Raw genomic sequence first — 17,176 nt, 5'->3', positions numbered from 1 at the left:
GGAGAATGTGCAAACTCCACATAGAGAGTCACCTGAGGCGGGAATTGAACCCGGGTCTCTGGCGCTGTGAGGCAGCAGTGCTAACCACTGTGCCACCGTGCCACCCACTAACCTTGTGCTGTACATGTCCTGGGAGAGTTTGATGGGCAGTGTAGAGGTAGCTTCCATTTAAAAGAAAATAGGGGGTTTCACATTGTATCTAGCCCTGTTTCGCACCTGTCCTGGACATATTTGGTGGGGGTGGGGACAATGTAGAAGTAGCTTTACTTTCAGTTTAAAAGAGTAGATCAAGCGTTACTTTTTTAGCTTACAAAAATTAAGGGAGCTTTACTCTGTATCTAAGCGCATGCTGCCCATGCCCTGGCAGCATTTGTTAGGAACATTGTAGAACAATTTTTACTCTATATCTAACTCGATGCCATCCCAGCCCTGGGAGGTTTTGGTCGGGGGACTGTGTAAAGGGAGTTTTTCTCGGTAGCTAACCATGTGCGGTCCCTGTCCTGAGTGTTTGATGAGGACAGTGTCGCGGGAACTTTACTTTCAGTTTAAAATAATCAAAGGAGCTTTCCACTCTGTTTACCTTTAGTTTAAAAGAATAGAGGTAGCTTTAATTTGTATCTAGCCCCATATTGTACCTGTCCTGGTAGTGTTTGATGGTGACAGTGAAGAGGTAACATTACTTTCAGTTTAAATGTGTAGAGGTAGCTTTAGTTTGTATCTAACTCCATGCTGTACCTGGGAGTGTTTGATGTGATAAATGTAGATAAAGTTCATTTCGTATTTAGCCCATATTACATCTGATTGGCAGGGTTTTGATGTTAATACTGATGTTTGAAATATAAATTACTATATTCCCCAGTATTATTCTCCATCTAGATCACAACAATTTCAAAGAAAAAAGGAAATAATCGCAGGGTGTGTATCAAGGCTGCAGAGAGCACGTCTATTGAGGGTGAAAAGAATAGATTAATGAATGCAGTGCTCTGAGCAGGTTCGAGAAGCTTAACAATTCCAATCTGGCAGCCGACGTCTGCATAGTTTGGCAAATCATCTGGTACTGTCCAGGATCCCAGTTCACAATCAAATTCTTGGCAACAGTCTCTGAACAGACAGGGCTTCCTCCATTTTTATCCCACCCTTTTATATCATGTCCCTGAGGTGGATGAAGGAAGAGCTAGACATCCTGCTCGCACAATGTCAGCAATGATCACTCGATCTATTTGGCCCACCTCATTTCCAACAATCCATCCTTTTCTAATTGGACTGGACATATACTGCTGTAGGAAATGTTCCTGAACAAAATCCAGGGAGACTTGACCCTCTCCACTCTTACTGCCTCCACTGTCCCAGTCTGCATTCAGCTACTTAAAGTCCCCAATCTGCAGATTTATTCCTCTGCATCCTTCCAACTGGTTGGCAGTCTATAGACTATACCCAGCATGTAATTGAACCTTTTTTGTTCTGTAGCTCCAGAACCCCCCAGAACATCCTCTTTGTCCAGCACTGCTTAACCATGACCACTACCTCTCCTCCTTTCCCTCACTATCTTTTCTAAACACATGTACCCAGGAATATGTGTTTAGTCTTCCCCTTCCTTAGACCAGATTACTGTTATCACTCCATCCTATTTTCACATGGCCATATAGATCTGTAAATTCCCCAACCTTATTTCCTATACTCTGTACATTCACAAACAGGCACAGTCACCCTGATTTACACTTTTTTCCTCCTACACTCTGACTTCATCTATTAAAGTACTATTCTGTCTATCCAAATATTTCATACACATTGGTATTTCTTCTCTAATACTCTTTCTTGGTTCCTACACCCTTCCCAAGTTAGTTTAAAGCACTCACAACAGCATAAGCAAAATGTCCCACAAGAAATCATTCCCAGTTCTGTCCAGATGCAACCAGTTCACTTGTCCAGGTGGCATCGTCCCCAGAGCCAGTCCCAACCCACCCATCCCAACCCACTCTCCTGTACTATCTTTCCAGCCACATATTCATCTGCCATGACTCAGCAAAAATGCATTCAAGTAAGGAGGAAAATTCTAAGAGAGGTATAAATCAACTATGGCTAATATTAAGTTGAAAAGAAGTATATAGTGAGGCAAAAGTCAGTGATCGACTTGAAGATTGGGATAAATTCAGAATAAAGCGGAGGACTAAAAAACACAATAAAGAGAGAGGAAAGAAACTATGAGAGGAAACTAGTGAGAATTATAAGAACTGACAATAAGAACTTCTTTAAATATAGAAAAGAAGAAAGAAGTCAAAGTGAACATCGGCCCTTAGAAAATGAATCTGGGGATATAGTTATGGGGAATAAGGAAATGACAGAGGAGTTAAACAGATATTTTGCCTCAGTCTTTACAGTGGCAGATACTACAAACACCCCATTAATACTAAAGAATACCACAAAGAAACAAAGTACTGTCACCATCACTGGAGAAATAGTAATAGGCAAACTTATTGGGCTAAATGCTGAAAGGTTCCTGACCCTGAAGGCTTGGATCCTCAGATCCTAAAAGAAGGTGCTACAGAGATATTGGATGCATTGGATGCAATTTTCCAAAAGTCTTGGATTCTGGAGAAGTAGAGGTTTGGAAGCCGCCGACACTCTTATTCAGAAAGAGAGAAAGAGGCCAATAAATGGGTAACTATAGGTCGATTAGCCCAACAGCTATTGCTTGAAAAATGTTGGAATCAATCATTAAGGAAGTAATAATAGCACATTTGAAAAATTATAATGTAATCGAGTAGAGTCAGCATGGCTTCATGAAGGGGACATGGTGTTTGTCTAGTACATTAGTTTTTCAATGAAATCTCAACCAGAGTGCATAGAGGGAAACCCTGCAGAATTAAGGCAGCACAGTGGCTCAAGGGCAGCGTGGTGGCTCAGTGGTTAGCACTGCTGCCTCACATAGCCAGGGACCTGGGTTCAATTCCAGCCTCGGGTGACTGTATATGTAGAGTTCGCACATTCTCCCCATGTCTGTGTGGGTTTCCTCTGGGTGCTCCGGTTTCCTCCCACAATCCAAAAGATGTGCAGGTCAGGTGGATTGGCCATACTAAATTGCCCATAGCGTTAGGTGCATTAGTCAAAGGGAGATAGGTCTGGGTGGGTTGTTCTTCGGAGGGTCAGTATGGACTTGTTGGGCTAAAGGGCCTGTTTCCACACTGTAGGGAATCTACAGTGTAATCTAATCTAAAATAAAAGATAATTGACAAGGTATGTCACAAAAGGTTAAATCATGAATAAGAGTCCAGTGTGTCAGAGGTAATATATTGGAATGGATAGACCATTGGCTAATGGTCGTTAAACAGTGAGTGGGGATAAGGTTCAAATGTTTAATGGGTTAGACTGGACAGAGTCATTGACAGTACTGAAAGACACTGGAGTAAACTGGAGAGAGAGAGACAACTCATTAAACATTTGAACCCTATCCCATCCAACAAAACAAATGCTTCTTCAACATCTGTCTATGTAGAGTTTGCAAATTCTCCCCACGTCTGCATGGGTTTCCTCTGGGTGCTCCGGTTTCCTCCCACAATCCAAAAGATGTGCCATGCTAAATTGCCCATAGCGTTAGGTGCATTAGTCAAAGGGAGATGGGCATGGGTGTTGAACATATTGAACATGTCCAGACTAAGCTGCATTCACTAATTTTAATCTTAAACTGTCAATTGTGTTCTCTTCTCGTCCTTCCACTGTGTTTGTAGTACAGGGTTAACTTTAGCTCTAACCCAATAATAGCTACTGGGCTACTTGTTTTTAATGAGGTTTTTGATGTTCACTTTCAAGGGTCTGGGTGACTGGGCTGATCACACAACATGATGGCACATGGTCATCAGGCCCATTGAACCAAGCAGCAAGGAAGGCCCTGTAGAGTAACCTGGTGTATGTCAAATGCAATAGCTGAAGAATTTCCAAGACACTAGAGCAATGGAAGAAAAATCACAGAGGAGAGGAAACCCTGCACAATGTGGACAAAAGGACGGGAACTGTGGAAGAATTGTGGAAGCCATTTTGTCCCATACTAATGTGTGGAAACCATTTTGCCTCATATTTAGTGCCTGCCTTGTAGAAAGCTTGTTTTCCACGTCTGCCTGAGATGGTTGCCCTTGCATCTGTGCAGATACCTGATAAACAAATTCTTCTCTTTGTATGAAGCCAGTCTTCTCTTTGCAACGCCTGCTGATCAGCTTCTAACCGACTCTGTCCAGACGCTACGTGACTGGAGCTAATGCTGGGCACCTTGCCCTATGCCTGCCCATTATTCTGTAATTAACAGTCTGCTCATTGTTAGCTAATTGTAACCTATAAAATCTCACAACTCTCTGCATTTCGTCGGAGTGACTTGGGACCATCAGATCGAGTTGGTCTCCTTGTTCCTCCCTGTGATATCACAAATAAATGTGTCAATACTCAAAGCTTGTGTGGGCGTGACTTTCTAAGTTTGACCACTGTGGGTGAGTCACCCTCTGGATAACTGACTTCTCCCCATCAGGTCCATAAAAATTCTTCCTCCAAACTCATTGTGTAAATACACCCAATGATGGAAACAGCGTTTACTGGAGCCCCCAAACTATGTGAAGGGCATTGTCTAACTATTTATTGAACTAACTGACACTGACATTTTAGCAGGTTTGTCACTCCCTCAGGCCTTGATCAGAAGCCTGGTGTATTTTTGAGCGTGTTTGGCAAAAGTGCTGCTCACTCTCATCAGAGGTAGAAGCAGAAATTGATAAATATGATGATGTCGCGAAGGCCTTTGACTCCTATGTTAAATCAAGATGTGATTTATTATAGATCAGGCAAAATTTAATTGGCAAAACCAGGAGCCAGAGGAGATCTGCCATCCTTACCTGGTCTGGCCTACATATGACTCCAAACCCACTGCAATGTGGTTGATTCTTAACTGTGCTAGGGATGGACAATAAATGCTGGCCTGGCCAGTGCCACCCACATCTCAGGAACAATATTTTAAAAATTGCCCCTCTCAACCCTTTGGTATTTCTCGCCCCTCATCTTAAAACTTTGCTCCCTCATCTTAGACTGACCTACCACGGGGAAAGGTTGTTGGCTACCTATTTTATCTATGGCTCTCATTACTTTATCGACCTCTGGAAGGTCACTCCTCAGTCTCCAACACTCCATAGAAAAATGTCCCGGCCTATCCAGCCTGTCCTTTATCACTCAAACCTTCTAGTCCACGTACTATCTAAGCAAATCTTTTCTATATGCTTTCCAATTTAATAATATCCTTTCTATAGTAGGGTGACCAGAACTGCACGCAGTACACACTTGTACATCTTGTAAGATGTCACATCTCCGGTACTCAAAGCTATCATGCTGAAAGCCTTCTTCACCACCCAGTCTACCTGTAACTCCACTTTTTAGGAGCTATGAACCTGTATCCTAGAACTATTTGTTGTACAACACTCCCCAGGGTCCTACTATTGACTGTGTAAGTCCTGTCTGGTTTGGTCTACCAAAATGCATTTATCTAAATTAAACTCCATCTACCATTCCTCAGCTCACTGGCTCAGTTGATCAAGATCTCACTGTATTCTCAGATAACCTTCTTCCCTATCCACTATACCACTAATCGTGGTGTCACCTGCAAACTTACTAAACATATCCCTTAAATTCTTATCCAAATCTTTATTAAAAAATGAAGTGCTGAATCCCTGTGGCATGCTGCTGGTCACAAGTCGACAGTTTAAAAATTAATCTTCTACCTTCAAGCCAATTTTATATCCAATTGGCTCGCTTTCTCTGGATCACATGAGATTTAACCTTACTCAACAACCCACCATATCATTGTCTACCACACTACCCTCATCTACTTTCTTGGTCACTCCTTCAAAGAACTCAAATCAAGTTTGTGAGACACGATTTCCCATGCACAAAGCCATGCTGACTATCCCTAATGAATCTTTGTCTCTCCAAATGCCTGTAGATCCTGTGTCTCAGAAACCCCTCTGACACCCACCACAGCCAGTTGGCTTACCGGTCTGGAACTCCCAGGCATTTCCCTGCAGCCTTTCTTAAATAATGGCACAATATTAGCAACCCTCCAACCTTCGGACACTGTACCCGTGGCTGTTGATGATACAAACATCTCTGCAATTTTCCTCCCGAGGCTCCCACAAAGTCCTGGGATACATTTCATCAGGTCCTAGGGACTCATGTACCTTAATGCGTTTTAAGATTTCTAGTACCTTCTCGATAAATAGATTTATCAAAAAGAAATGCAACATCAGCAAGAAGATATTTTGAGAAGAGAATCAGTCTTCAGTAAAAATGCAGCTTTATTTGTAAGAAAATCGGACTTTTGACAATTCATGCAAGTTGAACTCTAAATCCTTTTTCTCACGTATGCTTGGTTTTGGTATTGGTTAAGACCTTATAGCTTTACAAATGCAACATATACAATTGTTTTAGGTGGAGGGAGAGGAAACAGGAGACCTGTGTTTAAGAAGATGGCTTGCAGTAGAGAAAAGAAGCTGAAGATTACAGCAGAATGAGCAAGGCCTCATGAGCTGGGTGTAACTACAGTCTTCTGAGTTCACATGGACAGTGAGATTTCAGGAGAATAGGACAGGGGATCAGTGGAGAAAGAGCATGATGTGCTTCAAATCACTGACCTCTGGATAGTACTAAAGTTGGATGAGTGCAGAGTTCTTCCAACAATGGACTGTCGAATGGAGGCTCGCAGAAGGTGGCCATTGGCGCTTTGGTAACAGCCTTGGTAGTTAACGATGAGCACCACCAGGAGGAAGATTGTGTGCACAACGCAATTCTACAAGAGAAAGGAATTCCACTAGGAATAAATATTCCAGCAGCTTGACAGAGACACATTCTAAACCTTCTCAATAAATCCATCCATAGCCTTGCTCCTCCCTGCCTCCAGATCTTTCTCCAATCTCATCTTCTACTTCCATCTTCTGTTTTTCCAATTCTGTGTTTTCCCCTATGCTTTGGACCTCTTATCCAGATTATCCCTACAACCTGAAACCCAATATTTCTCTTTCCCCCCAATTTGAGATTCTGTTTAAAGCCAAGCCATGTTTTTAATTACCCAGGAAATTTATTTTCCAACCTCAAATGCCTTGGAAGCAAAATGGGCAAAGAAGTGGTAGATGGAATACAATGTGGGCAAATGTGAGGTTACGCACTTTGGTATGAAGCATAATTGAATAGATTATTTTCTAAATGAGGAAAAGCTGCAGAAATCTGAAACACAAAAGGCTTTGGAATCCTAGTTTAGGATACTCTTAAGGCTAACATGCAGCTTTAGGTGGCATGAAGAAAGCAAACGCAATGTTTGCATTTGTATCAAGAGAGCTAGTGTGCTAGTGCAGAGATGGACTGGTGACTGCATCTGGAATATTGTGAGCAGTTTGTGCCCCATGTTTAAGGAAGAAGATGCAGGTGTTGGAGGGCTCCGGAGGAGGTTTACACAAATGATTGTGGGGGTGAAGGGCTTGTGGACTCTGGGTCTGCACTCGGAGTTTAGAAGTTGAAGGAGGATCTCATTGAAACTTACAGAATACTGAGAAGCCTGGATAGAGTGGATGTGGAGATGTTTCCACTAGTAGGACAGACTAGAACCCAAAGGCACAGCCTCTGAATTGAAGGGATGAGTCTTTAGAACTGAGGTAAGGAGGAATTTCTTCAGGCAGAGGGTGGTGAATCTGTGGACCTAATGCTGCAGAAGGCTGTGGAGGCCAACTCATTAAAACAGCAATAGATAGGTTCTTAATTGATAAGGGGCTCAATGGTTACAGGGTGAGAGCAGGAAAATAGAGTTGAGAAACATATCAGACACGATCAATGGGCCAAATGGCCTAATTCTACTCCAAGAACTTGTGTTTTTTAATGGGATATTTTGCTGTATTGAAGATGCTAAATAATGACCAGCCTTCAGGCAACTATTTGATGTAGTTAACAGGTGATCTCAATGAATAGCAGACCCCCTGCATGGTGCTGAGGCAGACCAAGTGGTAAATTTCCAACTTCATTTGAATAATATTAGTTGAGGCAACAGCAGGTTAATAAAGCACACTATGCCCCAGGTTTGGCGAATAGGGGTACAGAGTATTAACTAAGAAGATTATGTTGAACGTTGTTGTGGTTCTGTTCGCCGCTGTAGTGGTTGGTATTTTGGGTCCAGGTCGATGTGTTTGTTGATGGAGTTTGTGGATGAATGCCATGCCTCTAGGAATTCCCTGGCTGTTCTCTGTCTGGCTTGCCCTATGATAGTAGTGTTGTCCCAGTTGAATTCATGTTGCTTGTTGTCTGCGTGTGTGGCTACTAAGGATAGCTGGTCGTGTTGTTTCGTGGCTAGTTGATGTTCATGTATGCGGATTGTTAGCTGTCTTCCTGTTTGTCCTATATAGTGTTTTGTGCAGTCCTTGCATGGTTTCAGTGGACAGCTGAAACTGACAACCGGAAGCGGCAGGAACAGACCACTATAAACACCGAAGGAAAAAGAAGCGCTTCGCAGGAGGCTCCCAAGCACTGATGATGTCGCCTAGCCAGGGGACGAAACGTTTGCAACAAAAACTTCCAGCTCGGCGAACAGAACCACAACAACGAGCACCCGAGCTACAAATCTTCGCACAAACTTTGAATTATGTTAAACCTGTATCTAACAGTAGTTTGGTCTCAGGTGGAGGTTTATGACCAGTTCTGGATACACCTTTTTGAAGTATGTGAGATCATTAAAGTGAGCGACGCAGTGGCACAATGGTTAGCACTGCTGCCTCACAGCGCAAGAGACCCAGGTTCAATTCCCGCCTCAGGAACTATCTGTGTGGAGTATGCACATTCTCTGCGTGGGTTTCCTCTGGGTGCTCTGGTTTCCTCCCACAGTCCAAAAATGTGCAGGTTAGGTGAATTGGCCAAGCTAAATTGCCTGTAGCGTTAGGTGAAGGGGTAAATGTAGGGGGGTGGGTTGCTCTTCGGAGGGTCGGTGTGGACTTGTTGGGCCGAAGGGCCTGTTTCCACACTGTAAGTAATCTAATCTAAAGAGGTTGCAGAAAAGTTTCATGATAATGATTCCACAGATGAGGAACTTTAGTTGGAAGGATATATTGGAGAAGTTGGGATTGTTCTTCTTGAAGAAGGGAAGATTGAGAGGATATTTGATAGAGACGTTCAAAACCTTGAAGGACAATGCAAATTGAAAAAAAAACCTCTTCCCACTGGTGAAAAGATTGTGAAACCCCCAGAGGGCCGAAGAAGCAATGGTGAGATGAAATGAATCTTTTCCACACAGTAAGGATTTAGGATCTGAGACATCTGAATGTACTTTGGAGGCAGCTTCAGTTGAGTTATTCAAGAGTGGACTTTGTTTTTATCTGAAAATGAAGAAACAGCAAGGCGAGAGAGTAGAAAGTAGAGTGGCATGAGGTGAATTGCTCCCCAGAGAGTCAGTACAGATACAATGGGTCAAATGGCCTCGCTTTGCTCTGTATCAACTCTGTGACTTTGTATCATCTGACCACATTGCACAAGGAATGGGGAATGGGTATACGGCTTCTTCAGCCTGTTCCACCATTCAATTGCTTAAAGAATAATCTACCTGTCAACTACATTTAAACATTTTTGGCAATGGCTTAGTGGTATTACCACTGGACTGTTAATCCAGAGAACCAGGTACATTTCTGGGGACCCGGGTTCAAATCCCGCCATGGCAGATTGTGGAATTATAATTTAATAGAAAAAAAATCTGGAATTAAGAATCTACTGACTGTCGATTGTTGGGAAAACCCATCTGGTTCACTAATGTACTTCAGGGAAGGAAATCTGCCATCCTCACCTGATTTGGCCTACATGTGACTCCACACCCACAACAATGTGCTTGACACTTACCTGCCCTCTGGGCAATTAGGGATGGGTAGTAAATGCTGCCCTAGCCAGCGAAGTTCTCATCCCGTGGATGAACAAAGAAAAAAAAGGTTCCTTACTCTCTACCTTTACTGACCAATAATCTACCCCTGCAAACTTGACAATTCCAATGATGCTCAGTACTGAAAGCCTTTGGGTCAACAGTTCCAGGTTTCCACTCCCTTTTGTTTGAAGAAGACCTTCAGATACATATTCTCTTGATCTTGGCACGACCTACCAATCAATGAATAAGATCAGAAGGTATAGGAGCAGGAGTTTCCCAACTTGGCCTTCACACTCGATTGCCTGTTCAATAAAATTATTGGCTTCACATTTCACCCTTTTCCCATATCCCCTGATTCCATGTCCTAAAGTCTTATCAGATTCAACCTTGAATATACACTTTGTATCAATTGTGTTTAACATGTTTTTAAATTTAAACACCTCAGTCAGATCACATTCTATTCTGTATTAGTAAATACATTCTGTACAAAGTTCCCAAATGGTAGCTGTGTAAATATTCTGTAAATGTTGTACCTTCATCAATGTGTGCAGTGCTCTCACTTTCCGTGCCTCCTCTTTAGCCTGCAAGAGGCTGTAACCGTATGGCGCTCGGACTTTGCCAATTCGTTCTGATGTCTTCTTAACCAAAGGTTCCTCAACTAAGTTATCGTCCTCATCAGCATCTACTGGTTTGGTAAATAGTGCGAGGATCACGGCCTCACACAAAACCTACATGGGAACCCAAGAGAGGAAAAGCAGATTAAATCCCTTCTTTTTGCAAACTTCAAGAGTTAAACAGTAACATTCACTAACTAATGCCAACCCTAAGAAGTGTCCCACTGCTCATACGTGTTCCCCTTCTTCCAACAGAACACTTTTAAGGTTAGCACCTTTTAGGCAGAAAACACAACCTCCCTACATGAACCCAAACATGTATTGTGCAGCACAGTACAGCGTTTTTCTTTTCCTTTGTGGGATATATCACACGGCAGGTTCTGCACTTGTTGTTCACCCCTAATTACACTTGAATGAGTCAGTCACATTACTTTGGGACTGGAGTCATGTGCAGGCCAGACTAGGTAACAGAGAAGATGTTCTTCCACACAGAAGAGTAGTGAAACAGATGAGTTTTTAGAAGAAAAAATAGTTTCATCCTTACCATCACTGTGACTAATTTTCAATTTTCAGATTTTATTAATTGTATTTAAATTCTACCAGGTGGGCTTTGAACCTTTGTCTCTAGATCAACAGCCTGGGAGTCAGGTCCACTGGTGTTCAGCATCAACCACCATCTCCCTCTGAAAGTTAGCTCACCATGATCTCCCTGAACGGGCTGAGTATTTAGGAATTCATGAATTGTTATTTGCAGCAATTCTCTAGTAGTGAATCCTGACAAGCAATCACTGCCTCTCGCTACATTTGTTTTATAAATCTCACAACTTGGAAGTGTTGTTGTGCAGTGTGTAAATGACTGAGATTTAGTCTAATTGCTGGGTGTTCCTGAATCCCTTATCTTTTCATCACAATTTACGGAAGATTGCGTAGCACTGAAATAATTTCCTCACAATCTACCACAGTCTCATGATTTTCTTCAAACAGTTGGGATGTATGTTAGTCACACTGTATTGTCTCTGCGGGAGCCTCTCTACTCAAGGATCTCTGTCCCATGCTTTCTCTGTGTGAGGATCTCTGAATAAGGCCAAATCAATACCCACTGGTGCCTGAACGAAACAGCCAAAGCCAGGGGTGGGGAACCTGCAGCCTTCTAGGCCATTGTCTGTGGCCTTTTCTTCAAAAGAAAATTTCAGATGAACATTTTCCCCAGTTAGCAAAGGTCACTAAGGAACAGGAGGATTCTTGTGAATCGTTTGAAGACTATGCAGCTGTTATAGACTTATTAATTGGAGAATACAATGAAAGGTTCTCTGACTTTGAGAATCATGACATCACACTCAAATTAGCATTTCAACCTGACCTGGTTGATGTCTCCAAGGCTCCTAAAGAACTACAGATGGAATTAATTGAGCTCTCAGAAGAAGACATTTTAAAGTCCTTATTTGATGCTAAGAAAGATCCGATTGAAATATGGAAAAATGCAATAGAATACCCATGCCTTCGGCAACATACACGAAAAATGCTTTCTTGCTTTTCAACCACTTATTGCTGCGAATCTACATTCTCCTACTTAACCAAAATCAAGACGCCCTTAAGGTCACAAATGACAGATACCCATCTAGAGGATCAGCTAAAACTGCAGAGCTCCATGCTGCAACCAAATATTTCCATCTTTCCATATCTGTTTACATATTTGTACCTCTATCTCATGCTCACTGTTGGGAGGCCTGGAGCACAGCCCCAACATCGTTACCACACCTTTCCTATTTCTGAGCTCTCCCCGTATTGCCTCACTGCTCGAGTCGTACATAGTACCCTCCTTCAGCACAGCTGGGATATCCTCTCTGACTGGTAATGCAACTCTTTCACCCCTTTTACCTCCCTCTCTATCCCGCCTGAAGCATCTATATCCTGGAATATTTAGTTGTCAATCATGCCCGTCCCTCAACCAATGTGAGGGTATTCATTTTGGAAGAAAAACAAGGCAGCAGGTTACTACCCGAGTGGCTATTAGTTGGGAAAGGGGAGTATGCAGTGCGACCTGGGTGCCCTTGTGCACCAGTCACTGAAGGTAAGCAGGCAGTAAAGAAGGCAAATGGTATGTTGGCCTACATTGTGAGACATTTCAAATACAGGAGCAGGGATGTGTTGTTGCAGTTATACAGGATTGGTGAGGCCACACCTAGAATATTGTTTACAGTTTTGGTCTCCTTTTCTGATGAAGGGTGCTCTTGCTCTCGAGGGAGCGTAGCAAAGGTTTGCCAGGCTGATTCCAGGGATGGTGGGACTGACATATGAGGAGAGATTGACTGACTGGGTTAGGATTATTTTCGCTGGAGTTCAGATGAATGAGGGGAGAATCTCTTGGAGACTTGTAAAATTCTAACAGGACTAGACAGAGTAGATCCTGGGAGGATGTTTCTGGTGGTGGGTGTGTTCAGAACCAGGGGTTACAGTCTGAGGATTCGAGTAGACCACTTAGGACGAATATGAGGAGACATTTCTTCACCCAAAGAGTGGTGAGCCCTTACCACAGGAAGTAGTTGATGTCAAACCTTTGAATGTATTCAAGAGGCGACTAGATGCAGTACTTGGTGAAAAAGGGCTCAAAGAATGAATTTATGCAGTTTTTTGAGCAAAGTGCAATGTAACTCTGCAAGTACAAATTCACCACACAAAATATATGTGTGCATGTGGATCTTTGTCTGTGTGTGTGTGTCTGTCTGGGGTGGGGGTTGTGAGTGCGAGAAAGTGTGTGTGTGTGTGTGTGTGTAGTGAGTGCAGAGTGTCTTAAGTCTGTGAGGGGGTGCATGTGTGAGTGTGGGAGTGTATGTGTCTATAAGGGTGTGTGTGGGTGTCTGTGTGCACGTCTGCACTCACTACACACACACACACTTTCTCACACTCACAACCCCCAACCCAGACAGACACACACACACAGACAAAGACCCAATTGCACACATATATTTTGTGAGGTGAATTTGTACTTGCAGAGTTACATTGTACTTTGCTCAAAAACTGCATACATTCATGTAGAACTCTGAGCTCAAAAACTGCATGAATTTATGTAAAACTCTGCTATCTCACTTTTTAGATTAGAATCAATCTAAACATCAGGTCATAGACAGAGAACACAGGGGGCTAACACCTTCAACATATTGTCTAGCTATCACCATTGTTAACAGCTAACCCGAGAATGCAACTTTAAAAAAAAGGGTTTTGTGATTAACACATGAAAGAAGTGAAACTATCACTGTATTCAAACAGATGAAAGGCTTAACAGACAATCAATTTTTCAATGCATAATTTCAGTTACATCACACTGCAAATTTTTGCTATAAATTCTATATTACGATCGAGCCCTCCACAATCACCTGATGAAGGAGCATCGCTCCGAAAGCTAGTATGCTTCCAATTAAACCTGTTGGACTATAACCTGGTGTTGTGTGATTTTTAACTTTGTACACCCCAGTCCAACACCGGCATCTCCAAATCATAATATTAATTTGGGTAACTTGCTCTCCTGTTCTCATTCGTAGACCAAGATGAGCTCACCTTTATAGGTTCCAGAACAAAGAACGAGGTCAGGAAGGAGAAGAATGCAGAAATCAGCCACATTAGCACCACATGGTTGGGAAATAACATGCCATAGGACACCGTCACACTGACACACACAGCGATCAGCAGGAAGCAGAGGATATATGTTACATAGAGGGTTGAGTGAGGAAACATCCATTTCCTTGGGCTCTTTAAGATGCCTGTAATAAATATAATGTTAGAAAGGGCAGAGACATCAAGCCCATCATTACAATCAATCCATGCATTGATACAAATACATGTAGTGACAATGATCCGAGTCCTTTAGAATGGGCCTTCAGAATCAGCAGGGAACTTATTAAAGTACCTACTCTCTATGTTTGCCAGGCATTAAAACATATGGGGCAGCAAACACTCACGCAGTGAGAGGCAACAGAAAATCCAGATTGGCAGCGGAGTAGCAGGGATGCATGCAGGCTCTTGAGCTCAGGGAACATCTGCTTCTGTCTGCTTGCTTTCATTTTGTTTTTGTTTCTGCTGTTTTATTTTCTCTCATTCATTGTGGGCGGCACGGTGGCACGTGGTTAGCACTGCTGCCTCACAGCGCCAGAGACCTGGGTTCAATTCCCGACTCGGGCGACTGACTGTCTGCGTGGGTTTCTTCCAGGTGCTCCGGTTTCCTCCCACAGTCCAAAGATGTGCAGGTCAGGTGAATTGGCCATGCTAAATTGCCCATAGTGTTAGGTGTAGGGGAATGGGTCTGGGTGGGTGCACTTCGGCGGGTCGGTGTGGACTTGTTGGGCCGAAGGGCCTGTTTCCACACTGTAAGTAATCTAATCTAATCTAATCTAATCTAATCTAATCTAATTTTTTAAAAGACTTTTGCAGCACAATGGCATTGGCATGGCAGCGAGAGTGGGCCAGGCGTGGAATGGCAGCAGGGTCCTGCCATTCAGAAATGGCACGCGATCGCTTTCCTCCTGGGTGATTGGAGGCAGCGGTGGCAAAGCTCCCCCAGCAATCGGAGGCAGCAGATTCTTCAAGATGGTAGAGGGTGGCCAGAGTAGGATGCTTGGCATGGTGGCAGTGGCAGTCTGGCCTGGAAATGGAGCTAGAAACTCCTGGTTGCCCTCAGTCCAGAGCAGGGATTCCTGGCATCATAAAGGTGGAATCGGAGCCAAAGACCCCTGCTTGTGGTCATGGTGGGCCAGGAGCAGGGACTCCTGATTGTGAGGTGAGTATGGGTTCAGTGTGGGACCCAGCATAGACAGCGGCATCAGTAAGGTGTGCCCAGTATAAGAGATGGTGCCTAAAGAGTGGTGACTCCTACATTAGTGGGTCCAGCACAAGCCTTGGGAGGGGTGGCAGCCCAATTATTGCTGGTGAGCCAGCTCAGGACTCATGGTGGAGGTGGCGGAACAAAGATAGACCCTCTTTCAGTTATATCTTTTTATTTCTTAAACTATTCGAAATGGCGCAGGATTGTGGTGACATTTGAAGCATTTCACTGTAGTTTTCAATGTAAAATGCAAGTGACAATAAAACGTTCAAATTCAAAATTCCGTACAGGCACGTAGAGAAGAAACCAGATCTCTCACAGCCACTGATGCCCCATCCAAAGGTGACCACATCCTGGAAGAGTTTGGATTAGGGGTGTGATCTATTCAGTGGCACTGCTTAGTGTAGCTTCATGTGGCAAATGACAAGTTGGACTGTAGGATCTGTTTCCAAGCTGTATAACTCCATGACTCTATCACTGGGGACTGAAGTATCTATCACTGCAGTTAGCAAGATGTTAAACTCTGTTAAAACTGCCCCACTGAAGGTTTAACTGATATCACACCAGTGTAAACCTGCAACAAATAACTCAGTAAAAAGGTCACAGGCCTCTCACTGTTTAGAAGGGCCCACATTCGACTGCAGTCCAGGCTGAGTTGACAAATGGTATCACTTTGAGAATGACCACTGACCTCATTGGGCTGGAAAGAAACAATGTTCAGCCCTAAACAAAAACAGAAATAGCTGGAGAAACTCAGCATGCCTGGCAGAATCCAGAGAGAGAAAAACAGTTAATGTTTTTGGTCCAGTTACCCTTCTTCAAAATTGAATCAGTTTTTGAAGACGGGTCACTGGGCCTGAAATATTAACTCTGCTTTCTCTCCACAAATGCTGCCAGATATGAGTATCACTAGCTCTTTCTGTTTTTGTTTGTGATTTCTAGCAGCATCCACAGTTCTGGTTTTTATTTTAATATTCAGCCATGGTTCATGGCTTTGCCTCAATAACCAGTGCATTCATTTGTCCACATGTCATTAAGCCTGGTTGTGATGCCTTCCAAGAGTGATGATTCAAACAGTCTAGTTTCATTTGTGAAGAACTGAGGCACTGGGCAGTGGTTTAAGTACTTCCCAGAAATAATTAGTGTCCTGGGAGAAAGGAGAGCAGAATATTTGTGTATGGAGGTATTTACAATTTCTCCAAGACTGTTATGCTGAAGGGTGCCAACGCTATCCTCTGCTCACTGACCAGCTTACCTGACAGTGGGATAAAGCTGAAGAAAGCTCCCATTGTGATGACACTAAACATGGAGCTGAGGTTAACTTATTAGCAAAGATAGAAGGAATTCTTAGCTAATGAGAGTGGGAATGAATGAATCTTTTTTAGATTGACAAGCTGTGAGGAGTGGAGTGCCACAGGAATCAGTGCTGGGTCCTGAACTACATTTCATCGATATCAATGCCTTGGATACAGGGACTGAGTGCATATTAACTAAATTTGTCAAGGGCACTAAGCTAGGGAGGAAAGTAAAGTTGTCATCAAGAAGTAGAATATCTGTAAGGGGAGACAGACAGTTTGAGGGAGTGGCAAATATCTGGCAGATAGTGAATGTAAACTTGACTACTTTGGCAGGGATTGGAAAAACAAGTGTGCGGTTTAAATGGAGAGAGATTGCAGAACACCAAGGTATAGAGGGATTTGGGAATCCCAACTTATAAATACAGAGTTAACCAGCTGGGGTCAGGGTTCATCGGGTTGTGTGGCTAGAGGGAGTGGTGATTGTTGGAGTGTTCTTGGGGGTGGGGGAGTGGTGATTGTCAGAGAGTTGTCAAGTAAATGG

General features: G+C 43.2%; 1 protein-coding gene across 1 annotated transcript in view; it reads right to left on the bottom strand.

The window, feature by feature from the left end:
• pkd1b (polycystic kidney disease 1b) overlaps positions 1-17,176 on the bottom strand; it is a 205,610-nt gene that overhangs the window by 50,655 nt on the left and 137,779 nt on the right. The window contains exons 23-25 of the mRNA XM_043715206.1: positions 14,077-14,279; positions 10,441-10,635; positions 6,657-6,811 (exon numbers count right to left, since the gene is read on the bottom strand). Of these exons, the coding sequence (XP_043571141.1) occupies positions 6,657-6,811; positions 10,441-10,635; positions 14,077-14,279 (553 nt within the window). The remainder of the gene's footprint in view (positions 1-6,656; positions 6,812-10,440; positions 10,636-14,076; positions 14,280-17,176) is intronic.

This window comes from Chiloscyllium plagiosum, chromosome 24 (assembly GCF_004010195.1).
Source record: "Chiloscyllium plagiosum isolate BGI_BamShark_2017 chromosome 24, ASM401019v2, whole genome shotgun sequence".
NCBI lineage: Eukaryota > Metazoa > Chordata > Chondrichthyes > Orectolobiformes > Hemiscylliidae > Chiloscyllium > Chiloscyllium plagiosum.
The sequence above is the reverse complement of the archived record's forward strand: the minus strand, read 5'-3'. Positions and strand labels throughout refer to the sequence as shown.